Here is an 18,825-nt window from a genome sequence, read left to right as displayed (position 1 = left end):
AGGGTGGGTGCTGTGTCCCCCAAGGAAGAGCGAGAAAGAGATTTAACTGGTAAGTTATACAAAAATCTCCTTTTCTCGCCCATTTTCCTTGGGGGACACAGACCTTGGGACGTTCAAGAGCAGTCCAAGAAGGGAGGGACCACAAACCCAAGGCGGAACACCACCAGAGCATCAGGAAACCGCTGCCTGCAAAACCAGGCGGCCCAAAGCAGCATCCGCTGATGCATGCGTATGCACCCTATAGAACTTTGTGAAAGTGTGCAGAGAGGACCAAGTGGCTGCTTTGCACAACTGTTCAGCCGAGGCCCGATGCCTCTGCGCCCAGGAAGCTCCGACTGCTCTGGTGGAATGAGCAGTGACGCCGAAAGGCGGAGGTCTGCCCTTGGCTCGATAAGCCTCAGACACCGCCAGTTTAATGAAACGGGCAATAGCCACCTTGGAGACCGCCAACCCTTTGCGCGAACCCTCCGGAACCACAAACAGGGAGTCCGTGCGCCGAAAGGACCCGGTGACCTCAGTAAATCCTCAACGCCCTGACCACATCCAGACGGTGCAGTTCCCGTTCTCTGGGGTGGGAAGGAGAGGGACAGAGCGACGGAAGGACGATGTCCTCATTGATGTGAAAGGCGGAGACCACCTTTGGCAGGAAAGTCGGGACAGGCCGAAGCACAACCTTATCCTGGTGGAAGATCAGGAAAGGTTCGGAGCAAGAAAGAGCCGCTAACTCCGACACCCGGAGAGACGTGACGGCCACAAGAAAGATGACCTTGCAGGACAGAAGGCGAAGGGAGACCTCCCGTAAAGGCTCGAAGGGGGCTGATTGGAGCGACGAGAGCACCACATTCAGGTCCCAGGAAGGAACTGGAGGGCGGTACGGCGGAACAGAGTGAGCCACCCCTTGTAAAAAGGTCTTAATTGGCCCTAGAGGGGCCAGGGGACGCTGGAGAAGAATAGACAGCGCCGAAATCTGACCCTTCAGAGAACTGAGGCACAGCCCCAGGTCCAGACCCGACTGGAGGAAGGACAGGATTGTGGGAAGAGAAAACCGGAGAGGTGGGATGCTCCGGGACTCACAGAACCCCAGATAGGACCTCCAAACCCGATAGTAGATCCTAGAGGATACGGGCTTACGAGCCCGGATCATGGTGCGGACTACGTCCGCGGAGAAACCCCGTCGCGTTAAGACGGCGGTCTCAATAGCCACGCCGTCAAACGTAGCGAGCCTAAATGCTCGTGGAAGATCGGTCCCTGAGAGAGAAGGTCTTCCCTGGAGGGCAGTGGCCACGGTGCGTCTGCCAACAGCAACATTAGGTCGGCGTACCAAGACCGGCGGGGCCAATCCGGGGCGATTAGAATCGCGGGGACGCCCTCTGCCGCGATCCTCCGAAGAACCCGTGGCAGGAGGGGAAAAGGAGGAAAGACGTACAGAAGGGAGAATTCGCGCCACGGAAGGACGAGCGTGTCGGCGCCGTATGCCTTCGGGTCCCATGCCCTGGCCAGGTATAGGGGGACCTTGTGGTTGAATTTGGAGGCCATGAGGTCCACGTCGGGGCGACCCCAGCGAAGACAAAGGGCTTCGAACACCTCTGGGTGCAGGGACCATTCTCCCGGGTCGATGGTGGACCGGCTGAGGAAATCCGCCGCCCAGTTGTCCACCCCCGGGATGTAAATCGCAGATAAGGCCGGCACGTGCGTCTCCGCCCAGAGGAGAATGAGGGTCACCTCTTGCATCGCTGCAGCTCTGCGAGTGCCTCCCTGATGGTTTATGTATGCCACAGCCGTGGCATTGTCCGATTGGATCCGAACAGGGTGGCCCCTCAGCAGATGGGTCCAGTGTCTGAGGGACAGAAGAATCGCCCTCAGTTCCAGAATATTGATTGGAAGTCTGGACTCCGATAGAGACCAAACGCCCTGGACGGACCGGGGAGGGAAAACCCCCCCCCACCCCCGTAAGCTGGCATCTGTGGTAATCACCAGCCAGTTCAGTGGAAGGAAGGACTTCCCCCTTAGAGGGATATGCAACCACCAGCCGAGGGAAGCCCGAGCCAGGGGAGGCAGAAGAAAGGTCCTGTCCAGACTCCTCGGTGATTCGTCCCAGGCCGACAGAATTGCCCTCTGAAAGGTGCGGGATCGGAATTGTGCGAACGGCACCGCTTCGAAACAGGCAACCATTTTTCCCAACAACCGCATGCTGGATCTGAGGGAAGGGCGGTGATGACGGAGGAGACTGCGAACCGACCCGCGAAGGGCCAGACGCTTGTCCGACGGAAGGCGGACCTCCGCCAACTCTGTATCCAGGAGCATCCCCAGGAAGATCAGCCGTCTGGAGGGGGTAAGGGAAGATTTGGGGTGGTTGATAATCCAACCGAACCGCGTCAGGGTCTCCAGAGTGAGTTCCACACTGCGGGATGTCTGAGAGAAGGAGGGTGCCTTGACCAGGATGTCGTCCAAGTATGGGAGAAGAAAAACACTTCTTGAACGTAGAAGGGCCAAGACAGGGGCCAGGACCTTGGTGAACACTCGAGGAGCCGTCGCCAGACCAAAGGGAAGGGCGACGAATTGGAAGTGATCGTCCCCCACCGCGAAGCGCAGGAAGCGGTGATGACATGGAGCAACCGGAACGTGGAGGTATGCATCCTGAATGTCGATTGAGGCCATGAAATCCCCTCTTTCCAGGGAGGCCACTGCGGACCTGAGAGACTCCATCCGGAATCTCTGCAGTCGGAGAAAACGGTTCAGGCGTTTTAGGTCCAAGATCGGACGCACTGAGCCTTCCTTCTTGGGAACCACAAAGAGGTTCGAGTAGAACCCCCTGAACCTTTCCGTCGGAGGCACGGGGGCGACGACACCCTTGTCCATTAGAGAGTGAATGGCCGCGAAGAAGGCGGCCACTCGTACGGGATCTCGCGGAGGACGGGATCGGAAGAAACGGTCTGGCGGAATGGACGCAAATTCGATTTTGTATCCGCAAGATACAATCTCGAGCGCCCATGCGTCTGAGATGTGGGCCCGCCATACGTTCCTGAATAGGAGAAGGCGGCCCCCCACCCGGGTGGGTGGGGGCGCACCTTTGTTATGGACTATTGATACAAAATGGATACTTGCTTGTTGAGCTAAGATGGCGGCCAGGCATTCTGCCAACACCTATAAACTAGAATCTTACTTTGTGTTTTTATCATGTGTTTCTTTGTGGTTTCTGTTCAGCTCAAGCAAGCAGCTACAAAGAAAGAAGTAACGGTTTCACCCAGGGGGGAGGGAGAAGGAATTTCCTCTGGCCGTCAAGGTTACAGAAAAGTAGAGAGTTCATAGCCAATAGAAAATATATACTTTATCTTTCACCCCCCTCCCACTCCCTCCTCTCATGAAACCCATGTTGTTTTCAGAAATAAACCAGAGATACTGATTAACTCCATGTAGTGAGTTGTCTGTCTGATCTCTCCGTGCACGTATCTTAATTAATTTGGAGCAGTACATCAAATCAATCTGGCAGCTTTGTCAGAACCAGAACAATTTTGGCACCCAACGTGGGGCTCGAGGATTGGACCCTCTGTTCCCGTACCCCCAGAGACCAGACGAGGAGAGGCGCACTAACGGACACCGGGATCGCAACCCGTGATATGAGGTAGGAAAATTGAGTCATCTTGCCTATAAAGTGTCCCCTGGTGTAGCCTCTTGGTGTTCGTCTGAGGGAGGGGTGCGGAAGCAGTCTGGGACGTCCTCGAGGGCATGAAAGTAAGAACCCCATATGTTTTCTTAAAGTCTTGATGTACTGTGTTGTGCCTATAAGTTGTGAAGACCCTGTTGACAAGTATCATTGACTGAGACACGGAGTTCTCCTGTGTGCCTGTATCGGAGTTCAGCCCGGTGTCTGACTCGAATCTCCATAAAGGGGACGATCACAGATGGGTGGAGAGCGGTTCGCGGTAGCCCAGAGTGTGCTGACCGGGACTCAAAGGTCTTCACGTCCAGTGATTACTCTATGCAGAGGTCTTTAGGCGGCTTCAGTAGGTACGAGAGATAATGGGAAATGAGGAAAGTGTCCCGAAGGGTTACTGTTCACCTGAACAGTACGTGGCGGACAGGAGAGGCAAACGTTTCATAAAAGGATTAAGTAAGTTGGAGAAGAGTTAAAGGTGTCTGTAAAGGAGGCATCCTATGTAGTGCTACCTGGCAAGTGTTGTTAAACGAGAAGAGAGGGAAGTTAGAAGATGATTAATTGACAGACATGGTCCGTGTGTGGTTGGACTGTAGTAAAGAATTTGAACAGACCGGGGGGAACTAAATTTTGATGAGAAAAGACTGATATTTCTGTAAGCCTGGTGTTGCATTGATACATGACTAGCCACCACCCTATAATGGCGCCGGGAAGAAAGCAGGTGGGTGGACCTGCAAAACATGTGGTCAACAGAATCCCTCCTCCCGTGATATGTGCCTTCCCTGTGGGGTTCCCCACCCACAAAACCACACCTTGGTAACTACTCCCTGGCACGTCCCATCACTTCCCGTGTTAGCTACAGCGCCATCTTGACCCCAGGCAACGCCCATGAACGGACCTTTAATATCATTCGGTCCGGACCCCCCCGTCACTCCTATGTCACCCTTGCCCCTTCCTACTACCTTGTACCCGATGATAAACCCGGACGGTACATTCATGCTACCCCACTCACCTGCCACCCTTACTCCTATAATGGTAGGGGGGCAACCTGATGAAGCAGAACAGGGGGATGCAGACGGTGCTGCAGAATCCACAATGGGCATACAAAATGCACCGGGTAATATGCAGACTCCTTCGCGGGGTACCCCGACAGACTATGGGGATCCGCCAACTTTACCCCTGGCACCACAGTGGACTGTACCCATGACCGTGCGCCCATCACGACGTTCACAAGATCAAATACTGCAGGGTCAGATTACAGAGTTACAAAAGAACTTACAGAAAATTGAGCAGGGAAACCTTGAGACACTGAAAGAAGCCCTAGCACTTAACCGGCCACAGGGACCACCAAAATATGTGTCTTTCACCCCACAACAGTTATTCACCATAGTGAATTTACTGCCTGACCCTGAGACCCATCCCATGCCCTTTTTCAGGAAACTGTCCCAAGTGCATCAAACCTATGGGTGCACATGGTCGGACCTGCAAAGTATAGTGGAAAACAAGACAGGTGAATACTCCTCACTGATAATGGATCAAATCCACATCCCTGAACTTAAAAGGTGCTAACTTTGACCCCCAAGATCATGAGTCTGGAGAATTCTTTATAGAACAACTACAGAAATGGACAAAAGCTAAATTTGCAGATCATTCCATGCAGATCATTCCACCACATTGCAGGACAGCTGCGGGGGATCAGTTGACCCCCACCTTTTTTCTTTTCACAGAAATGTTAGTTTCTGCTGTGTTAGTTTAAGCTCCTCTTTCTGATAAGAAACTGTCTTGCTTCTTGGTCTTTGTGGTTTTTACTCAAATTATGTGACACCCACGGCTGCCGGATGTCTGACAATAAAATTCTGCACTGATTTATATGAGCAAGGGGATTCGCTGCAAACCATTTTGCACCTCATCCCCAATACTCTCTGGGCCAGAGGACCCCAGGATATTGGATACCTCAATGTCCCACCAGTCACTGTGACCCTGAAGGACCCCAGAGTCCTACCATACCAAGAGACTGGACCCAGTAGCCAGAGAAGCCCCTTCCTGTGTCAGAGCTATCCATGCTGCCAGCTCTCTTCTAAATGTCACATCTGACGTTGTGCTGGGTCATCCCCTCACTATTCTGGCTCCCCTTGACATTTCTGCCATCCTCCAGCAGACTCAACCTAAACACCTCACTGCACAGCGCCACCTCCGGCTTCCGTGTAGTTTGCTTCTGCCAGATAATGTCACCATTCAGAGGTGCCACATCCTCAATCCTGCTGCACTCCTTCCTCTTCCAAGGGGGGAGTATAATGGAGATTCTGAAGATTTTATTGATCTACAGGCACACTCGAGCTGACACCTCTGAAGCCAGAGGAAACGCCCTAGCTGACCAAGCTGCGAAGGAAGCAGCAGTGAAAGAGGAAAGAGTCCAGTCAGACCAGATTATGATAACACAGGAAGACCTGGGACAAGAAGAAATCACATGGGACCTCCTGAAACAAATACAGAAACAGGCCACGCCACAAGAAAAATTGGATTGGCTAAAAGAGTCAGCCCAAGAAGAGAAAGAATCTGGACTGTGGACCCAAGGAGAGAGAGCATCTCTGCCCAAAGCTCTCTATCCTCTGATAGCTTCAATAGCTCATGGGCCCACCCACCAACCTAAGACCATCATGAAAGAACTAATAGACAATGGCCCCAGGGATAACCCCTGTCCTGGTGAGGCATACTCAGTCTTGCCTCATCTGTGCGCAGTGCAACCCGGGAAGACCTGAGCCTACACCAACCAAATGTCTCCCCAAAGCCCAGTACCCGTTCCAACGGATTCAAATTGACCACATCCAGATGCCAATGTGCCAAGGGTTTCAATATGTGCTAGTAGTGATAGACTTGTTCTCTGGGTGGCCAGAAGCCTACCCCGTCCGAAACCAGACAGCAACCACTACTGCAAAAAAACTGATGCAGGAGCTTGTCTGTAGGTTCGGAGTACCTGAGGTCATTGAGAGTGATCAGGGCCCAGCATTCACTGCTAGATTAACCCAAGAAGTCTGGAAGATGGTAGGGTCACACTTAGCCTATCACACACCCTACAGACCCCAAAGCGGCGACAAAGTCAAACGACTGAACGGGGTACTGAAGTCCAAGATGCTGAAAATGACTGGGGAGACAGGGCTCAGTTGGGTACAATGCCTGCCAATAGCACTATTTTCAGTTAGACACACCCCTAGGCCTCCACACCAAATTTTGTTTAGGACACGGCCTAGGATGGGACAGTACTTCCCACAGCAATTGCAAATGCATTATGAATCTGTTGCTAAATATGTGATTGCCCATAGTAAACAATTGTCTAATATATGTGCACAAGTTTTCTCTTCCATTCCAGATCCTGACTCCCTAGAGGGAATACACACTCTCAAACCTGGAGAGTGGGTGGTGGTCAAGAAACACGTCAGAAACACCCTCGAACCACGATACAAGGGGCCTTACCAGGTGTTGCTGACTACCCCGACCTCTGTGAAACTCGAAGGGAGGCTTACCTGGATCCACGCCTCACATTGTAAAAGAGTAAAGGCTGTCCCGACGACCCTGGAACAATAAGCCATGAGGATTCACATACTGATCATGACTTTGACAGTGGGCATATCTGCAGTGTTCACGCCACTGGGTAATGAATGGGACACTGGGCTAATGTCACATGTTTTCCTAGCTGGACACACTGTTATTGTCTCCAAGTACAAACCAAAGGTATGACATTTAGTCCACACATACACTCAGGTTGCAATGATTCAAAAACAGACAGCCACGTGCAGTGTATTGGTGTAGATGCTGAGAACGGAAAGGATCTGCCCTGCAACAACCGTACTGTACAGGATCTCCTGACAGGTATATTAGCTAACGACACCGAAAGTCAGTCAAAAGGATATGAGTTGGTGAAAGGGATACAATTAGCCAAACTAATTACCCGATTATTCAATAGCACAGAAGTTCCAGACGATATATACTTAGTTTGTGGACACAAAGTGTACAAATGGTTATCCGAGAATGTCACAGGACTGTGCACCATCGCCAGGCTTACTCCTGCTACCTTTATAGTACCACACTCTGAAATTGACATAAATGCAGTACCTAAACACACCTTGTATCGTAGGGCCAAAGATAACATACCCAGACCAAATGGCAAGCCACATGTAGTAGAGATGAGCATTACCAACAAAATTGTTAGTTCCATCTTCATATATCCCATGATAGCGCAGATGTGGGATCATCTGGTAGTAGCAACAGACCTGGATGACCAAATATGGGAAGAGATGAGACTTATGAATACCTCAAACATTGTGCAAAACCAGTTAATCATTGTCACCAACCAACACATATTAGTTCTAGATTATGTTACAGCTAAAGATGGAGGTATGTGCCAGGTTGTGGGACCCTCTTGTTGCCATTACATAGACCCGCAGGGTAATTTGCAAGTTAAGGTGGGTATAGAGAAAATGGCGGATTTAAGAGATAAATGGCTGGACGCACATAAAGCTGATAAAGATACATGGTGGTCTGATACCTTCTCTTCCCTTAACCCCAATAACTGGTTCAAAGGTATTGGAGGTTGGCTAATGGGAATTGTCCAAGTAATATTGCAGGTAGCCCTAATAATATTGGTGATATATGTAGTGATTAAGCTCGTTCTTATTTGTGTGACCCGCTTTTCAAAAAGAATGAAGAAAACTGATGAACGACCTATTATGCTCCTCTATGATGAAGAAGGACAGAAGGAAACATCGTTCAACACAGCTCCCCCTCCTCACAATGATGCCTGGCTGAGATAGGGTGAGATGAATCCCAGGGTATTACCACAAGTCCGAGCAACCGGGAGCCTACCTATAAGGGGTAGGTTGTCGCCACTGCGGGTGAAGAGGATACGAATGGTATGCCCAGGGGATTCGCTAGGCGAAGGGAAAGTCTACAATCAAGTCTCCAAGGGGGGACTGTTATGGACTATTGATACAAAATGGATACTTGCTTGTTGAGCTAAGATGGCGGCCAGGCATTCTGCCAACACCTATAAACTAGAATCTTACTTTGTGTTTTTATCATGTGTTTCTTTGTGGTTTCTGTTCAGCTCAAGCAAGCAGCTACAAAGAAAGAAGTAACGGTTTCACCCAGGGGGGAGGGAGAAGGAATTTCCTCTGGCCGTCAAGGTTACAGAAAAGTAGAGAGTTCATAGCCAATAGAAAATATATACTTTATCTTTCACCCCCCTCCCACTCCCTCCTCTCATGAAACCCATGTTGTTTTCAGAAATAAACCAGAGATACTGATTAACTCCATGTAGTGAGTTGTCTGTCTGATCTCTCCGTGCACGTATCTTAATTAATTTGGAGCAGTACATCAAATCAATCTGGCAGCTTTGTCAGAACCAGAACACCTTCAGGCAGAGGGCTGCTGGCCTGTGGGAGCCCGTGCAGGCTGGGACTTGCGCCAGGTAGGTTGCGTCCGAAAAAACGGCTTCTTGCGTCTATCCTGGGCTGGGCCAGAGGAAGAAGAACTGGCCGCGGGTCTAGACCCGGTGGGCTTGCGAAAGGACCGAAAACGGGACGAACCAGCGCGACCACGGGGGGCGCCCATTGGCCTGGACTGGGGGAGGTGAGTACTCTTCCCACCCGTGGCCTCTGATATAAGTTCGTCCAGACGGGTTCCGAACAGGCGGGAACCCGTGAATGGTAGGCCGGCCAAAGAGCGTTTGGAAGCGGCGTCCGCCGCCCAAACCTTCAGCCAGAGTTCCCTCCTGACAGAAACTGCCAGGGCAGAGGAACGGGCAATGAGGGCACCCGCATCAAGGGAGGCCTCACAGACGAATTTTCCGGCCTGAACAATTAGTTGGGCTAAGGAACGGAGGTCCTGAACAGGGACGTCCGACCCTAACTCCCGTTCCAGTTGCAAACCCCATTCAGAGACCGCTTTGCCAACCCAGGCGGAGGCAAAGACCGGTCTAAGGGCCGAACCAGAGGCAGTAAATATGGCCTTGGAGAGGGATTCCGTACGACGGTCCTCAACAGACTGGAGGGAAGATCCGTCCTGTACAGGAATAGTAGTGCTTTTGGACAGGCGAGCCACGGGAGGATCAACCTTAGGCGGGGATGTCCACGTGGTCACAGAATCCGCTGGAAAGGGATAACAAATGTCCAGCTTTTTGGGTGTAATAAAGCGGACGTTAGGCCGAGTCCAAGCCTTGGATACCACAGAAGAAAAATCAGCGTGTATGGGAAAAACCTTGGAGGCCTGTTTGGGGCGGAGAAAGGACACGCCGGCCTGTTCAGAGCTGGGGGGGTCATCGTGTAGCTGAAAGGTATCACGGATGCTAGTGACAAGATGCCCCACCGCGGACGCCAATTTGGACGGAAGCTCTGAGTCCATGTCCACGTCCGAATCCGCCAGTTCTCCCTCAGAAAGCGTATCCCTTTGAGAGGATAGACTTGACTGAGCTCGCACGCATGGCGGAGAGAGCGAAGCATCTGGAGAAGATGTGCGCTCAACCCTTGAACGTTTCTGAGTATGCCGGGCCCTGGAAGATTCGCTGGGAGGCAGGGAACCAGTGGGGGCGGCAGAAACGGTAGTCCCAGCGGGTGCGACAGGGATTGTGGCAGCCTGCGGGAGAGGCGGTCTATCCACGAGACGGCCCACTACGTGTGTAAGGCTTTCCACCGCCTGAGACAGAGACCTAGCCCAGTCAGGGGGTTCAGAGGCACCGGGAGGCGCAGCGGGAAGCGGGCCCTGCACCGGGGCCTGACATGCAAGGCAATGCGGCTCAGATTGCCCACGCGGAAAAAGTTCCTTACAGGCGGTACAGGCATGGTACCAGGGTTTGGGGGCACCTGTGGGATCTGACATGCTGAAGTGTGGTTGTACTCTAATATAGAGACCACAAAGGGTTATAGCAGCTATGACCAGGAGGGTTAGGAGAGGGTTAACTGTCCTACCAGTGCCTCAGAAGAACGTCAGGAGATGGCCCAGATCAGCAGCAGCAGAGAAGCAGTGAACAGCAGTGAGCAGCAGAGAGCGCCCACAGAAGCCGAGCGATGTACACAGGAGCAGGAGTCCCCCACCGTGTCCCAGCTTCCTGTCAGGAGTGAGGAAGCGCGGGAAAACTCAGCAGAAAGCACGGGGAACAAGCTCCGCCCCCTCCAGCGCTTGAAATGTCTCCTGTGAAGGAGAACGTAGCTCCGCCCCCAAAATGACGCGCACGTAAGCCCCGCCCCCTGCCGGGACCGCTAAGCCCCGCCCCCCGTTCTCGGCGGGAAGGGGGAGAGAGAGAGAAGAGAAAAATGGAGTCAGCCCCGAATGAGGGGGAGGGGGGGTGAGAAAGATAGCGGCGTGGGGGTGCTGAGGATGCTGCTGTGCTGCATTGTCCTGCAGATGAGCGCTCAGAATGAGCGACCACGGGTGCCCCCCTTACCCAGAGGGGTAGATGCTGCAGATAGGGACGGGGTATGGGCTGGAATAGCCATCTCACCGTCCGACGTCTTCACCCTCAGTCCTTTCCAGCAGGGTCGCCCCTTCAGCCACTGGCACCGCAGTGGCAGGAAGCTGGAAGAGGGGCTTGGCGTGCGGGCGACCCCCTAGCTGGCGGGATGTAGGGGAGCCATTGCTGCCCAGATCCTCCTATTGCTTCTGTGGGGGAGGCAGCAGTGCAGATAAGTTGGCACTGGCGCAGCTCAACCCCGGGAGAGCAGAGAGGTCTAATGCGTCTCTGGTATCCCTAGGAAAAAATAAAATAACAAAATTAGAAGAAAAAGTAAAAATAACAAGGAGAAAACAGCCCTGCAGTAGCAGGGAGTGTCTTGCCTCCTTGGACACTAAGCTAAAACTGGTAGCCTCTATCTCCAGGCTGAGGGTATAGCTGATGGAGGAGGGGCTTAACAGTTTTACTTAGTGTCACGCCTCCTAGGGAGCTGAGCTATACCCAAGGTCTGTGTCCCCCAAGGAAAATGGGCGAGAAATATAAATTAATCTAGATAGTGGTGTGTAAATTGAAGTGACATACCAAATTAAAGCCCCTATTTAATTCCTGTATGAAATGTAAAGAATTATTTTTAAAATAACTTTACGTTACCTGTGTTTAAAAATGGCTTATGAAGTGTCTTCACAATAGATCTGTCAAACCGCCTATGATGCAAAGGAGTAGGCTGAAAAATAAACATCCACATTAATGCAGATATTAAGTATATAAAATCCAGGGATATACTAGGCATATGCATCAAAAACAAAATTAAGAACATACTCTTTACAATAACCAGACTGCTCCATCGATTTAGGAAAATTGACTGGATCCCCGCAAGAAACCTATGACAGCTATAGAAACAGAGGAGCACCACCCAGGCTGCACAGAGATGGGTGTGGACCCATATCTAACGGACATTTATGATGTACGCTGTGGACAGGCCATAAATGTCTCAGATGAGAAATACCCTTTAATAACATAATACCTAAGAAATCATGCAGGTACCCAAGGCTTCTTAGATGTGCAGTTTGTCCCTCCTAATAGCAGGGTGCCTTATTGCAACAGTGTTCCTCAGATTGTTGTGGCAGATTTTCCTGCTCTGCCTTCAATCAGAAAAACTGTATGGGACTATATTTCACAAGCAGTTTTTCCAGGACCACTTCTTAGAAATGTCCCCTCACAATTGTATAACATATAAAGAGGCCCTTTACCAACCTGAAAATTGTAAGTACAAAATGATTCCTGTGCCGTATCTTTAAAATGTGCTTTATATTTGGAGTTATTTTCACTCTCCCAGATCATTTCTTTCACATCTTCGTCTTAGCAAAATGGGAAAAAGATGTACTATTATTAATGCAATATTCCAACACTGTCTAAGGCCTCTTTCACACGGGCGTCATGTTTTTTGCCCGGATAAGAGGCGGGTGCGTTGCGGGAAAATGCGCGATTTTTCAGCGCGAGTGAAAAACATTGTCATGCGTTTTGCACTCGCGTGAGAAAAATCGCGCATGTTTGGTACCCAAACCCGAACTTCTTCATAGAAGTTCGGGCTTGGGATTGATGTTCTGAAGATTGTATTATTTTCCCTTATAACATGGTTATAAGTGAAAATAATAGCATTCTGAATACAGAATGCATAGTATAATAGTGCTGGAAGGGTTAAAAATAATAAAAAAGTTAACTCACCTTCTCCTCTTGTTCGGGTAGTTCCCGGTCTGTTCTTTAGCTGTGGGCTGAATGACCTGAGGTGACGTCAGATCACATGCTCCAATCACATGGTCCATCACCATGGTGATGGAGCATGTGATCTGACATCACCACAGGTCCTTCAGCCCACAGCTAAAGAACAGACCGGCATCTACACGAACAAGAGGAGAAGGTGAGTTAACTTTTTTATTATTTTTAACCCTTCCAGCACTATTATACTAAGCATTCTGTATTCAGAATGCTATTTTCCCTTATAACCATGTTATAAGGGAAAATAATACAGTGAATAGACTGTCACCTAGAACCCATGCGTGAAAATCGCACCGCATCCGCACTTGCTTGCGGATGCTATGCGATTTTCACGCTTCCCATTCATTTCTATAGGGCCTGCGTTACGTGAAAAACGCACAAAGAGGAGCATGCTGCGATTTTCACGCAACACACAAGTGATGCGTGAAAATCACCGCTCGTGTGCACAGTCCCATAGAAATTAATGGTTCAGGATTTAGTGCGGGTGCAGTGCGTTCACCGCATGCATCGCACCCGCACAGAAAACTCGCCCGTGTGAAAGGGGCCTAAAAGAAATACAGGACAACACAAACTATTAGGCCGTATAGTTAAAGGGGTTGTGCGAGATAACTAAAAGTTCTATTAAGAATAAACTCTCCTCTTTCTCTAGCGTTCTTCTAGTACACAGCACTTCACCGCTGCAGCCAATCGCTGTCCCCAGTGACATAGTATGGCTGCTGCTATAAAACCATCCACGGAGGTACATTTAAACAGGTTGAAATACAGAAATATAATCACTGCTTACCCATATTAAGTTCTATTACATCCCTGGGATCAGATGAATTTGTTCAGCCTAAGGGAGAGAAAAAAGGGATCACTTCATAAAAGAATAAAATACTAATTGTCTGTATTAAAAAGCTGTAATTTATGCAACTACAGAATTATGATGGTCACACACTGTGGAGGTTCCAAAGGTGACTACAGTGAATGTGTGCAACTCTAAAACCATGTTAAAAACAAAATTACTGCAATGCTTAAAGGGGCTGTCTCGCTTCAGCATATGGCATTTATCGTGTAGAGAAAGTTAATACCAGGCACTTACTAATGAATTGTGATTGTCCATATTGCCTCCCTTGCTGGCTGGATTAATTTTTCCATCACATTACGCACTGCTCTTATCCAGGGGTTACGACCACCGCTGCAGCACAGATACTATGTGACCGGGTTGAAAGCTGTTGCGCATGCGTGCCTATAGATGCTCCCACGGCCCCAGCCACCAGAGAAGTGCTTTTTCCTACAGAGTGCAAGCACGACCACAGCTGCTGGAACGCAGGGTGGTCGTAACCCCTGTATAAAAGGGATTAAAAAACTAATTTAGCCAACAAAGGAAGCAATATGGACACACCAGTTTTGGTAAAAGCCCAGCTGGAGGAAAATCATTCCAATTTAAGAGGCACATGTCTCCTCACAAGGTATAGGGTGCTTGCTTGTGTCTAGCACATAGCGATATGTAGACGCCAATGTCTTTGGCAAGATTTAATGTTCTACTGTACAACAGCATCCAATATTTTTCAGCTACAGCACAAGCCAGAACATTGAATCTTGCCAAAGACATTGGCGTCTGCATATCACTACCACAAGACACACAGAAGGCGAGCGGAGCGCGAGAGAGCATCCTATACGTCTAACACAGGCCGGTTTGTAGCAGAGAAGTACTGTGGAGTGGGTGAGAGCTCCTGGATTGTGTGTATAAATGGGCATCTGTCACCACATGCCACTACATCAAACAGTCGGCAGCTGTCCATCCATGCTTGTAAGCAGAGTCCTATTAGGTCTCTGGCATCTCCATATATTCTGTCAATACTCCCAAAAATAAAAAATCTTATAATATGCAAATTACCTCTAGGTGTAACAAGGGCGGTGACGTTGCACCCAGAGGATCACCTTTCCTTTCTTCTTTGCCGTGCCCCCACCACTGCGATGGTCCCTGAAGTCTTGTGGGATCGCATTCTGTACATGTGCAGTACTGCCCAGTGGTCTCCACCCTTTTACTGTGCGATCCTACGAGACTTCAGGGACTGAGTGGCCTGTCAATCATAGTGTTGGGGACGTTACATAGACAGTAAGGGGAACCTCTGCGTGCAACAGCACCACTCTTGTTGCACCTAGGGGGTAAATTGCACATTTGCAAGTCTTTTTTGGAGGATCTACAGAATAAATTTTGTGAAATTACAAGCAGTGTGGCAATACCGCTAACCAGTTAAAGGGGTTTTCCATGTTTTTAATATTAATGACCTATCTTCAAGATAGATTGGTGGGGGTCCGACATCCGGCTGTCCCGCCGATCAGCTGGATGAAGAAAAAGGCATGCGCATAGCAAAATGTCGACATAAAAGCAGCGAGCAAGAAGAGAGACAGGAGACGGCACGCGCCCATGGGGTTCCGGATCCCTGCTGATCTGATATTGATGACCTATTCCGAAGACAGGTCATCAATATTAAAAGCCTGGAAAACCCCTTTAAGAATGTGGCTACTTGTGTTGTCAGTGAAGCAAGATTGCATTAACCAGCACACACCTGGACCCAATAAATTCCCATACATGACTGTGGTTACGACTGGCTATTACCTTGGATACACAGAACACCATTAAATCTAAATTTATGATTTCACTACATTAGTGGCTTTTAAGTGTTTGCTTACATTGGGAATTATTGGAGTCATTTATCAAACTGGTGTAAAGTAGAACTGGCTTAGTTGCCCATAGCAACCAGATTCCACCTTTCATTTTCCAAAAGAGCTGTGAAAAATAAAAGGAGGAATCTGATTGGTTGCTATGGGCAACTAAGCCAGTTCTACTTCACACCAGTTTGATATAGGACCCCATATATCGTATTACCACTTCACAGTCTTCTTTTAGTATATGAACACTAGCCAAATATTGCACAGGTTCAGTACCAGGACTACATCGTTTAATACGATATGTTTTATTCTTTACTGATACTATTTGGTACAGAAAATGTTCTATATATCAAAGTTAGCATCTGGTTTTACTTCATGATTGTATTCAACATATGTGATAACATTTATTCTATTTCTGTATTCTTTACGGTAAGAGCAGTGAGACTATGGAACTCTCTGCCTGAGGAGGTGGTGATGGTGAGTACAATAAAGGAATTCAAGAGGGGCCTGGATGTATTTCTGGAGTGTAATAATATTACAGGCTATAGCTACTAGAGAGATATCGTTGATCCAGGGATTTATTCTGATTGCCTGATTGGAGTCGGGAAGGAATTTTTATTCCCCTAAAGTGAGGAAAATTGGCTTCTACCTCACAGTTTTTTTTGCCTTCCTCTGGATCAACTTGCAGGATGACAGGCCGAACTGGATGGACAAATGTCTTTTTTCGGCCTTATGTACTATGTTACTATGTTAATTATTACCATTTGTAGAGCCCGTCAAAGTCTTTTTTTTTAAACCGCAAACTTTGTCTCAAAACAGCTCCTGCAACAAAATATGCGACTTTTCTATGGCAGAAAACTGGTGCAGAGCTATGGGATATGATCCCCAATATCATTATAGGTACTGAGCTTGTCTGACTGCTACCAGGAGCGTCATATATACTCTGTGTCCCTTTCCAAAACACCAACTCTGATAACGGCGCCCCCACTTACTACTGGCGATGGTGCCAGACCAGTCATTGAACCCCTGAGGACATGATGCGGTGACAGACCACTTACTGGACAGCACAGAGCTCCAGCAATAAGTGGGGGCACCCTAATCAGGGTGGTTTACTCCGCTTGTACACAGGTATTTTGCACTATAAACCTCCTGGTATCAGCCTAGGGTCCATTTGTAGCCGGCCAGCTAAGACCTGTCCTAGGTTGCTAATATAGCTTATACGTTTATACAGCTACACCTGCCAATAACCTTAACCCCTTCCCGACACATGATGTACTATTACGCAATTTGACGTAATAGCAAGTCATTGTGATCGGGCAGGCACTGGAGCAGTGCGCGCCCGATCACTGCAGGGCCCCTGCTGTATCTGCCGGCATCGCTGTAAAAGGCGATGCCGGCGGATTAACACCTTCTATGCCACGGTCCGCGCTGACCGTGACATAGAAGGAGTTTGTGTCGGGTGAGGGAGCGCATCGAGTCCCCGCGCTGCTCTATAAATATATCACGTGATTCACCCTGTCCGATACACCATAAAAAAATTTTTTTTTAAAGCCATTTTTTTCACCTTACATCACAAAAGGTGCAACACCAAGTGATCAAAAAGGCGTATGTACAACAAAATGGTTTCAGTAAAACAGTCACCTCATCCCGCAAAAAAAATGAGCTCCAACCTAAGACAATCGCCCAAAAATTTTTTAATAAAATCTATAGCTCTCAGAACATGGAGACACTAAAACATAATTTTTTTTTTGTTTCAAAACTGCTATTATTTTGCTGAAGTGAAATACATAAAAAAAAAAAAAAAAATACAGTCAGTAATTCTCATGCGAGTGGTGTAAATAAGCAAATGTTATGAATATAGCCAGCAAAAACAGATATAGGAAAAAACTGTTAATAGTAAACAAAACTCTTAAATACATTGCTGTTGGTTCCAAATACATGTTTGTTCATGTTAAGGATCAGGAACCATATCAACCCAGTTGACCCACATTCCACCACTCACTCTTCACAGAAGAACCAATTCCTCATCTGCAAGAGCTGAAAAAGTATTAACAATAACTCCCAAAGGAAAAAAAAGACACAGAATCAGAATAAAGCCCACTCAGGATAATAGCCAAGGCTTATAGTCTACATTTAGCCCCTGAGGTCTTAATGTGTTTCATTTGGAGATCCAACGAATCTCTAATTTTTTTTTTGTAATGTGTGTCTGTTTCCACCCAGGAGTGGGGACATGATCTATTAGCATAAACTACAAGTCCCTTACTTTATAGCCCAAGTCTATAAAATGCTTAGGGACTGGGAGATCCATGCATTTTTTACGGATCGTGTATCTATGTTGGTTTATTCTGGTTTTAAAATCCAGAGAGGTCTCACCAACATATAGCATCTGGCATGGGCACCATAGTATATACACAACAAATGTCGATTCACAAGTCAAGAAATGTTTAATGTAATATCTCTTGTGTCCCTGCATGTATCGGCAGTTTACGCAGTTCAAACAGGGGAAACTCCCCAGTTTTGGACAGCGTAAAAACATATGGCCAGACACCTTTTGTGGGCCAATGTCAGTATGTATCAGTTTGTCCTTTAAGTTCCTGGCTCGTTTGTACGACATGAGGGGAGGAAGTTGGAATTCTTCAATCTCCCCATGTCCACTTCTCAAAATGGGCTAACATCTCAAAATGATCTGTCGGATACATGTACTGTCCTCCATGTAGGTAGTAACCAGTGGAATTCTATTTGTACGTTTCTTGATCCCACTTTTCTTTTTAAGAAGTTCAGTACGTGTCTTACTCTGTATGGTTCTCAGGTGTTCATCTAATAGTGGTAGAGGAAAACCCCTATCCATAAAAGAATGTGACAACTGATTCAATGTGCCTATTAACTCATCATCATCATTGCTCACTATGCGCTTTGCCATTAAGAATTGACTTGGGGGCAATAATTTAATCATTGCTCTTGGATGTGCACTGTTATAACATAGCAGTGTGTTCCGATCTGTTGGCTTGCAGTAAAGTTTGGTGGTTACTGAGTGGTCTGTCACTGTGATGAGAGTATCCAGAAAATGAATCTGTTCTCTAGAATGTTCGATGGTAAACTTTATATCAGTGTCAATGGTATTCAAAAAATGAAAACATTTCCAGGAATTGATCCTCAGATCCAGTCCAAATAAGAAAAATATCATCTATGTATCAGCACCACTTCAGAACATGTCGAAAGTGGGACGATACATAGATGTATGTCTCCTCGAGGAAGGCGACCACCATGTTGGCGTAAGTGGGGGCCACATTGGACC

General features: G+C 48.3%; 1 protein-coding gene across 2 annotated transcripts in view; it reads right to left on the bottom strand.

Annotated features, from left to right (window-relative positions):
- The window catches only part of SENP1 (SUMO specific peptidase 1), a 55,296-nt gene that overhangs the window by 26,530 nt on the left and 9,941 nt on the right, over positions 1-18,825 (bottom strand). For both annotated transcript variants that reach the window (XM_044285865.1, XM_044285864.1), the window contains exons 2-4: positions 13,657-13,704; positions 12,351-12,454; positions 11,748-11,820 (exon numbers count right to left, since the gene is read on the bottom strand). In XM_044285865.1, coding sequence (XP_044141800.1) covers positions 11,748-11,820; positions 12,351-12,454; positions 13,657-13,660 — 181 coding nt within the window. In that variant the 5' untranslated portion in view covers positions 13,661-13,704. The remainder of the gene's footprint in view (positions 1-11,747; positions 11,821-12,350; positions 12,455-13,656; positions 13,705-18,825) is intronic.

The sequence above is a fragment of the Bufo gargarizans genome, chromosome 3 (genome assembly GCF_014858855.1).
Source record: "Bufo gargarizans isolate SCDJY-AF-19 chromosome 3, ASM1485885v1, whole genome shotgun sequence".
NCBI lineage: Eukaryota > Metazoa > Chordata > Amphibia > Anura > Bufonidae > Bufo > Bufo gargarizans.
Note: the sequence above shows the minus strand (reverse complement) of the source record. Positions and strands in the feature narration are given on the sequence as shown.